General features: G+C 36.2%; 2 protein-coding genes across 2 annotated transcripts; one reads left to right on the top strand and one right to left on the bottom strand.

The window, feature by feature from the left end:
* The first annotated feature begins 791 nt into the window (after positions 1-791).
* Positions 792-3,530, top strand: msx1b (muscle segment homeobox 1b). The gene is made up of 2 exons (XM_048196340.1): positions 792-1,654; positions 2,610-3,530. Exons 1-2 carry the CDS (start codon positions 1,288-1,290, stop codon positions 3,011-3,013), a joined length of 771 nt encoding a protein of 256 aa, XP_048052297.1. The 5' UTR covers positions 792-1,287; the 3' UTR covers positions 3,014-3,530.
* Positions 3,531-4,454: 924 nt separating this feature from the next.
* On the bottom strand, positions 4,455-8,293 carry si:dkeyp-80c12.8 (uncharacterized protein LOC107963954 homolog). The gene is made up of 4 exons (XM_048196341.1): positions 8,275-8,293; positions 8,104-8,178; positions 5,226-5,375; positions 4,455-5,129 (listed from the first exon to the last, which is right to left on the bottom strand). Exons 2-4 carry the CDS (start codon positions 8,147-8,149, stop codon positions 5,026-5,028), a joined length of 300 nt encoding a protein of 99 aa, XP_048052298.1. The 5' UTR covers positions 8,150-8,178; positions 8,275-8,293; the 3' UTR covers positions 4,455-5,025.
* Between the last annotated feature and the right edge of the window lie 752 nt (positions 8,294-9,045).

Below are 9,045 nucleotides of genomic sequence, written 5' to 3'. Positions count from 1 at the left end.
TAGTTTTTTGTCTCTCTCTCTCTCTCTCTCTCTCTCTCTCTCTCTCTCTCTCTCGGTTTGGGAAAGTACTGGTTCATTTTCTTGACGTCACCGTTTGGCCTTGCAGCTATGCTCAGGACTACATATTTTGAGGACAATTGGTTAAGTGGAGTTAAACTGTTGCCTTTTCCTCCTCGAGGTACCTTCTCTTTTGATCCCACCGTCTCTGGCGCCTTCCAAAACGCAGCTCGTCTGGCTCTCTAAATGAGAGAGAAGAAAACTCTGCTCGCTTCTCAGCTGAGCCTTTTGTAACCTTAAAAGCCCGTGACATGCCTTAAATTGCCTAAGTATTGTGTAACTTACAGCCCTTTCGAATCAATTTCTGCCTTAACAAAAGCCTTTCTCAATAAAGCAACCATGAAAAGTTTCCATATAGGCCTACATTAGAAATGCTTTTTCAAGAATAAAACTTTTTATAAACAATTGCTTTTATGATATTAGAAGCCTATTTAGTTGCCATATCCTTAAGTGTCTTTTTAAAGAAATGATTTTAAAAGTTTAACCTGCCAAATATGGCAATTGATAGCCTAAATGTTCCTTTTCAGGAATTCTTGCCTTTTAATGAGCCTCGTAATTAAACTTTATAGTCGCTTTTGAATTTAGCCCCCACAAAAAGTCGAAATGAAAACGCATTCAAGTTGTTTTTGCTGTATACGCTTGCTATATTATATATTAATATTTATAGGTCATTTAATTAGCCTACTTGTGTTATTTTACTTGCCAATACTCTAATAAAAACACCGAGTGACTTTGCAAACAAGACAGTCCGGTTTTCTTGTTTATTCCTTTTGACCAAAGTTTTGGTGTGGAGTAATTCCATTGTACCTTTTCAATGTCTTCTCAACAGTCGGATACAGATACTTTGAGAGCTTCCCCACTGTTTAATTGGGCTAAAATTGGTCTACTTTGTGCTCCAAAGAGTCAAGAGCCCCGAGGCCATCTATACATCATCTCAGCAAGACATCCGCGATTAAGTACTCATTTTTCTCAATATCCCCTTGATGTCTTGGTGTCAACTTGACCACATGACTTCTTAGGGTTTGGTTTTGATTGGTCCGCGCGTGCCCGAGGGGAACTTTCCGACCAATCATATCGAGGCTTTTGCAAGTCAGCTGGTCGAGCGCGCACGCTGGTTGGTGGAGCGCAGTTTGCGAGCTATTATAAGTGTACTGAGGCAGCGCGAGTCAGCCTGTTGGAAGTTGTTGAGACGTGACAGTATATGAAACAGCTCGCGGTGGATGGTTTACGATGAGTTCTCCTAAGGGACCCGTTGAAACGACAGCTCAAGAAAAATCGGACTCGGACAGCGAGGAAAGTCAAAAGCCGAAAGATATGACCACTGACCCTGGACATAAAGTGAAGAAGACTTACCTCCCGTTCAGCGTTGAATCCCTGATGGCCAAATCCAGCTGCCAGGTCGCGTGTTCTCCGGCTCTCCAGCACCAGAGACTGGGATTGGGACAGGACTTAGTACGGACTTACTTTGTAGAGAAAACCAAAGTTTCTGTGGACACTTTGTCAAGCGTTTCGGACAGCCTGAACGATGACAGTGAAGATTTAAGCGATAAGGAACAGAGCACTTGGCCAAACTCCTCGTCTTTCACATCTCCTCCTCGTAAGTATTTCAACCATTGCTGAATTTGCTTGTTATTATTATTTTTTCTTTCAAAACATTATAAATATAGTAACATTTTGATGCATATTTAGAATTTAATTAGATATTTAAATAATAATAAATTAATAAATAATAATTAGATTTTTTTTTACCTTTACCTTTCTCATTATTGACAGCTATAGCCTGCATTTACATTCAATATAATTATTTAGGCTATAATAATCGTTTAAAAATGAAACATTTTATTGATAAATAGCCTAGTCTAATAATTTATTTTATAGAAAAAATATATTTTTAAGAAAAAAAATAGGCTAGCTAATGTTATTGTTATAAAACGTTTGCCAAAATGACAAAACAAACAAAAAATTATTTTACAGTAAATATTACTTGCAATGCAGCTAAAGAAGGATAAAGTTTGTTGAAATCTTCAGATGGTTTGTAGTTTTATGTTAAAGAAAGAAATGAAAGGAAGAAAGAAAGAAAGGAAGAAAGAAATGTTTAAAAAAGATTTTAAAAAATGAACCCATATTTTAACCATCTTTCTCATTATAGGCCTATAATACTAAAGGCCCTACATTTATAATAATAATTATAGCCTAAACAACAACAATATTTATCTATTAAATATTAGACATTTGTAATAATAAATAGTAGCCTAATTATTTAGTAAAAGTAAATCATTTAAAATATATATATATAAATGTTGTTGTGAAATGACGATTAAGAAATAGCCTAATATTTGCGTTCATTTATGTTTGCCAGCAAAATAATAATGTTAAAGTGTTAAAAGAAAAACAAACAGATTATTAGAAAAGTTGCAAACCCAAAAAGAAAGAGAATTCAGTGAATTTTGAAAGAAAAGAAAGAAGAGGTAAAGTCAAAGATGCACGAGGAAGGCATTTGACCTTTTTCCTTACTTCTAAAGAAATAACAGTTTGTTCCCGGTTTCGTCCAGGTCACCCGAGCCCGACGCCGTGCACCTTACGCAAGCACAAGACGAACAGGAAGCCGCGCACACCCTTCAGCACCTCCCAGCTGCTCTCGCTCGAGCGCAAGTTCAGACAGAAACAGTACCTCTCCATCGCCGAACGGGCCGAGTTCTCCAACTCCCTCAACCTCACCGAGACTCAGGTCAAGATCTGGTTCCAGAACAGGAGGGCGAAGGCCAAGAGACTTCAGGAGGCCGAGCTGGAAAAGTTCAAATGCGCCTCCAAACCGCTTCTGGCCCCGTTCGCGCTGCCCTTCCCTCTGGGATCTCCATCATCTCTGTATGGACCTCCAGCCTCATTCCCACGGCCCGTACCGATGCCAGGACTATTTAACGGACCCGTGTCCTATGGGATGTATTATTTGTCATAAAAAAAAAAAAAACTTTTACCTGACGGCTTCTTCCACTCTGAAATGATTTGAGAGACTAAAGTTTACACATGAATCACAGGGAAAATTAGGCTACTATAATAGTACTGTAATACTATCATTTACATGATTGTTCTTGTTAATTGCACAACTAAGTGCTGAATAATACTAAGGAACAACTTGTAATTATTTTCCGATTCTTGCTCACGGTTATAGTAGCCTGGTTAATTCTAGTATTGTCGGTAATGTCATATTTTAACCCAATTCCCTAAAGCCACATGATGGAAGTAAGCTGCTGTATTGTATATGGTCGTGTTTTATTCTTTGTGTTGTATACTGACGTGCTCTTGTAGAGCAGGTAGATGTGTAACTCTTTTAAGATCATCTGACACGGATGTTATCCGGCAGAAGAAGTACTTATTGGCCTTATGTTGGAAGTGCCTTGAAAGACCAAATATTTATTAGTCTAAAATAAAAAAAAAAAAAATTCTTTCTTAAATATAAACTTTTCTCTTTTGTTTTAGCGTCTCATTTCTGAACGTCATTATTATCTTTTTCCATCTGACACTGATAACACAATTTTTCTTATTTCTCATAATTTGATGACATTTATTTAGCCTACTTCCGTCGACGCCGTTAAAAAGGCTTATTTGAATTTACGCATTTTGGCATAATAATCAAACTTTGATGGAGAATATTAAGGATAAAACAACCAGTATCAACATGCTCCGCTTTATAAACCACCAAAATATTTTTCTTCTCATTTCTCGCATATTAATGATAGTCAGAGAACGGGATATGGCCCAAGATTAGCGATATATATATATATATATATATATATATATATCAAATTTTACACTGAAATACAAATGAAAGACACAAATGATAGCCTATCTGTCGGTCTATAAACATTCATTTTTAAACTTTTTTTTTGTCTTGACACGCTTTGAAAAAAAAAAATCCATTTCAATTCAATTTTAATCTTCTCCATTGTTTGCTACTTCAGTTCTAATTTAATTAAATTTCAGGGAATTATCTCCATCCAGACAATGTTTCATCAGGTGTTGATATTATATACCAATCTAGAGTGGATCCAATCAAGTTATAATTTTTATATCTTTAAATTTAAATGTTTTTTTTTTAATTATTATTAAAATTACGCGTCACGTTTAGCCTAATGTTGATGAATAATAACCTACTAAAGAACTAACATGTACTTATGTGATTATTTTGTGGAAACTTAAATTTTTTCGTTTATTTTATTTCATTTTGAGCGTGAGCAAAGTTCCATCCTCTGACACGTGTCCTTTGTCTATTGTCCAGAAGATGGCGCCATCGGAAACATGCATTACAATGGTTGAACAATAGCAGTAATCAGCAAAAATCCTGATTCAGTTGACACGTTTACTAGTCACTCAGTTCTTAACACAGAAAAGAAAAGAAGTAGCTATTCCTTTCTTTTTATTGAGTAACAAAGACAGAAAAAGTCCTCATCCTCACTAACCTAATAAGATTTCTCTCTCAAGAGCCAGTGCAATATTTCCCAATCACAGTTGTGCGTAACAAACATTTGACTCCAGTTTGCCACAGTGACCCTGTTCAACATCTGCTGCGCTGTCATTAAGTCATTGAAAAGCATCTAAATGACAAGAAAGAACATGTGCCTCTAGGCTGGATATTAGCTGATCTCAATTTTCCAATGCTTAGATGGCCCAAATTTTTCATTATGTGTAACTTTATTCTAACTGATATCGTTTAATTGTTTGTTCATTTTGTGTGACCTCTGTACAGATTGTACCTCATGGGAAGACATGATGTGACTGCTAGACTGATTTTATTCTTGCTTGCAAAAAAGCTATTAATCATTGCTGTTTGTTATACATCTTTGTTGCAATTATTAATTATTTGTTACATTTTACTTTTAAGCCTTAGTAATGTTTAGTACAATTTAACACCGCGAAAGATACAGAAAGGCAGAATTCAACTGAATATGATTAGGTTTTTTTTTTTCTCTCTCAGTTGCAGAGGTCAGTATTGCAGCACTTAGCCGTCACAGTTGCAGCACTCATATAGTTCCAGCAGGTCTCCAAGCTGATACAGGAACGGATATAAGCAGAACCTGTGGAAAGAACGCTGAATGTAACGAACTAAAAAACTGATTTGAATAAGTTCTGTAGTATCTGTTTTTACGGGTTGTGATGATGGCTGAACTCACCCAATAAAGTAGGCTTGAATTTGATGTATCCACAGTTCGTGATATGTGGAAGACACGTCTGCACAGATGGAGTGCAGGGATTCCCAAGCCCTTTGGAAACACATAGGTTACACCGCAACGCCACTGCCCTGAAAGAAAAGTGAGCAAGGTCTGGGATAGAAAAAGAGAAAAATATGAATTCCTGGCATTGCGAATAGAAAAAAAAAAAAATGTCACATTGCATACACTGGGGACCAGGGACGTGCACAGGAATTTTGAGGGGCAGTTGCTCTGACCTAAAAAAAAGGGCAACCCCCCCCCCCCCCCCCCCCCCCCAAAAAAAATCACGGGCTATATGAAGGACTGAGAATAACATGAGATGAGGAAGAAATAGTCCTACCCACAATAGCGATTAAGTACAAAAACCGAACGAATCCCTTTAAATATATCATCGGATCGATGTTTTGAGGTGTGGTAACCGTGGTATAAGCGGAATAATTGACTCCGCTTCGAGTCGTGACCGAATCACCACTTCAGGTGTGCATTATTTTTCTAATAATTCAACGGCCCGTCGTCAATTATTCCTTACTTGAATCACAGCTTAAATAGTGTTTTGACATCGACAACCCAAGTGCATTTTACCTCAAACTTGCGTCTAGTTAACTTTCTAAAGTAGCAATCGCTTCTCGGGTCGACATTAACACACTGACAAAATTATATTCAGAATTAAAAATATTTTTATACCACTTTTTAATGTGTGTTTGTGTAAAGGTTTTCACGAGATACCAACCTTTCGCGAACTTGCTTCCAACACTCGTTCTCACGGAGGCGCGAGCGGTGTGCACGGAGGGGAGGGGCTGTGCGCGCGCGAGTATGTGAGAGAGACGCGTGAGTGAGAGACGCAGGGAAATGAAATGCAGCTGAACTTTTGCTCTATGAAAGACACTGACAAAGACGAAAACTAAGGACATTTAATCTATAATTTTATTTTAGTTAGTTTTGCCAAACACACATTACAGTTTTGGTTAGTTATCGTTTTTTTTTTTTTTTTTTTTTTTGTAATGCCTCTTTTTTTTTTTTTTTCAGTTAACGACGATGTTTTTTCCCACCTAGTTTTCGTTTTTTTCGTTCGTTTTCGTTAAAGATTATAACCTTACTCACCTTTCCGACAACGTTAAGTCGTCTCACCCGACAATCTCCTTCTAGTGCCGTTCATGCAGGCTCAGCTCAGGTGCCGGTCGCGTGCAGCGCTGCAGCCACATAAACAGAGTTTGCCCTTCCCCTACTGACTTTCACTTTCGGACGGGTGCCCGAATATGGAAGTGAACGAGGCTTTGCGATTTGTTTTTTTTAATCTAGGCCTACGTGAAATTCTGCATCCATTGTAAGATATTTTTATTTATTTTTTCCCACCTCGGAAGGGCAACGTGAGTCGAGAAGGGCATATGGGCAGTTGCCCGGGCAACCTGAGCAACCCCCCTGTGCACGTCCCTGCTGGGGACGGTTACTTTTAAAAGCGATGCGTTGCAATATTGCGTTACTCCCTAAAACGTAACTAATTGTGTTACTTAGTTACTCTTTATGGAAAGTAATGCGTTACATTACTTTTGCATTACTTTTTTCTCACCTGGGTTGGGCTTGCTTGTTTTGTTAATAATAATAATAATAATAAAACGTTTTAGTAAATGTAAAATAACTTTTTCAAGTAACTAGTAAAGTAACGCATTTCTTTTTCAATTTACAACAAAATATCTAAGTTACATTTTCAAATAAGTAACGCAAGTTACTTTTTCACATTATTGACTGACAGCTCTCCTGACCCCATGTTGAGAGAAATAAAGTGCAGAGGCGTTGTGTTTGCTGTGTAAACATGATGGTTATTGTAGTTCTATAGGTGAACATGAATTTACTCATATCACTTGCACGAAAATTCAGTATTCCTCAAAATGAATTAAAACTGTGAAATGCAATCTCAGAATTGTACTCAAACCTGTAATAATTAACTATATTAAATTACACAAATATATATTATGTATTTAATCCCACTTTATTAACCAGTGTCTTTGCTACTGACCTTCAATTATCTAATTCAGCCATACTAATAAGCAAAAATTACTTTCGATTAGATTTAGAAATAAGAGTGTTGAACTTCCTTCTCTTGTATCCACAGCCCCTATTGGTTTAATTTAGAATGGCAGCACAGCTGAAAGGTTTGTTTGAGCTGCGCCCTCTACTGTACAGGAGTGAATATGGTTTTCCTTCAGCCTGAGGCTTATTCTTTTCATTTTTGGTGTGGAAGGGCCTTAACATTTGCCAAAAATAGAACTTTTTTTTTTGTTGTTGTTTAAAAAACAAACGAGCAAGCTCAGCCTAGGTGAGAAAAAATAATGCAAAAGTAATGTAACACATTACTTTTCATAAAAGTAACTAAGTAACGGAATTAGTTACTTTTTTAGGGAGTAATGCAATATTGTAATGCATTACTTTTAAAAGTAACTTACCCCAACACTGAAATGTATACATTTAGTCTAGAACTACAATAACCATCATGTTTACACAGCGCACACAACGCACACAACTTGGCACTTACTCCCGATTTCTATCAACATGTGGACAGGAGAGCCGCCAGTCAATAAATGGAAAAACAAAGGAATTTGCATTACTTAACTGAAAAAGTAACTCAGATATTTTTTGTAAATTTAAAAGTAAAGCATTACTTTACTCGTAACTTGAAAAAAAGTAATCTGAATGTATAACTCGCGTTACTTGTAATTCGTTACCCCAACACTGCAGATGAACAACCTACTTTGTGATAACAGTATTTTTATGCGCCTAAATATGCGAAGGATATCTGAACAGTTAGACCAGATATAACAATTCGAAAAACAAACAAGCTTACCATGAGTAAGAATCATCAGGATGCAAACAACACAAAACTTCTTCATTTCTCGCTGAAACCTGCCTATATTTGGCACTAAAATGTAACAGATAAATACAGAATAAATATGAAACTGGTTCAAATTTGACGACATATGAGGGAAAATAAGCTAATTAATGTCAGTCTTACCACCTAGATGACAGCTGAGGGACGTTTCTCACTCTGTAGATGGACACAAGCGGACTGATACTCTTTTAAACAGTAAGTGGGAGTTTTTTTTCCTGTCCTGAAGTGTGCGTCATTCTAATCTTTGCTACTGTAATCGTTAAATGGGTAAGAAATTGCTTTGTAAATTTCTCTCTATATATATGTGTATGTTTTTTAACATACACAATTAAAAAACAAAGGAATTAAAAAAAATAAAAATAAGGAACAAGTTAACAGTAACAACAATGTTATCAACAGAAATATTTCTAATTCATGAATGAAATTAATTTTTTTTTAATTAAATTAAATTAATTGTATTTATTTTCATTATATTAGCAAAATCAGCCATTTTAATTGCTTTATGCTGTGGCATGCATGATCTGAACACTGTGGAACATTGTTTTTTACATTGTTACATTTTGTTTTTTAGAATTACTATTGTTTTGTTACATTTGTGTAGCAGTAGTCCGAGAGTTTTCATTATTTGTGAAACATCACAAAGGCACCATTATTTGATGGTACATGATGAAATAAAACTCAAAAGACTCTAATTCATGCTTATCAGCATAATAAACACTGTCAAGGTCAGAGGCAGTCCAGAAACATTTGTACTATGGTCATTATTTGGTAAACAAAATTGACAAGTTGTTATAAACTAACAAACAAAAGAATGAGCTGACGAATGAATATTATTGTTACTTTAACTGTTAAAGCTGGAGTCGGCTGCAATGAAAATAAAATATGCCATCTAACAAT

Source organism: Megalobrama amblycephala, linkage group LG7 (assembly GCF_018812025.1).
Source record: "Megalobrama amblycephala isolate DHTTF-2021 linkage group LG7, ASM1881202v1, whole genome shotgun sequence".
In the NCBI taxonomy this organism is placed as follows: domain Eukaryota; kingdom Metazoa; phylum Chordata; class Actinopteri; order Cypriniformes; family Xenocyprididae; genus Megalobrama; species Megalobrama amblycephala.
Note: the sequence above shows the minus strand (reverse complement) of the source record. Positions and strands in the feature narration are given on the sequence as shown.

Coding starts and splice junctions, on each gene's coding strand:
- msx1b (XM_048196340.1), top strand. CDS start 1,288: ATGAGTTCTCCTAAGGGACCCGTTGAAACGACAGCTCAAGAAAAATCG. Junction 1,655..2,609: donor GTCTTTCACATCTCCTCCTC/GTAAGTATTTCA, acceptor GGTTTCGTCCAG/GTCACCCGAGCCCGACGCCG.
- si:dkeyp-80c12.8 (XM_048196341.1), bottom strand. CDS start 8,149: ATGAAGAAGTTTTGTGTTGTTTGCATCCTGATGATTCTTACTCATG. Junction 5,376..8,103: donor CCTGATGATTCTTACTCATG/GTAAGCTTGTTT, acceptor TTTCTATCCCAG/ACCTTGCTCACTTTTCTTTC. Junction 5,130..5,225: donor ATTCAAGCCTACTTTATTGG/GTGAGTTCAGCC, acceptor TTCTTTCCACAG/GTTCTGCTTATATCCGTTCC.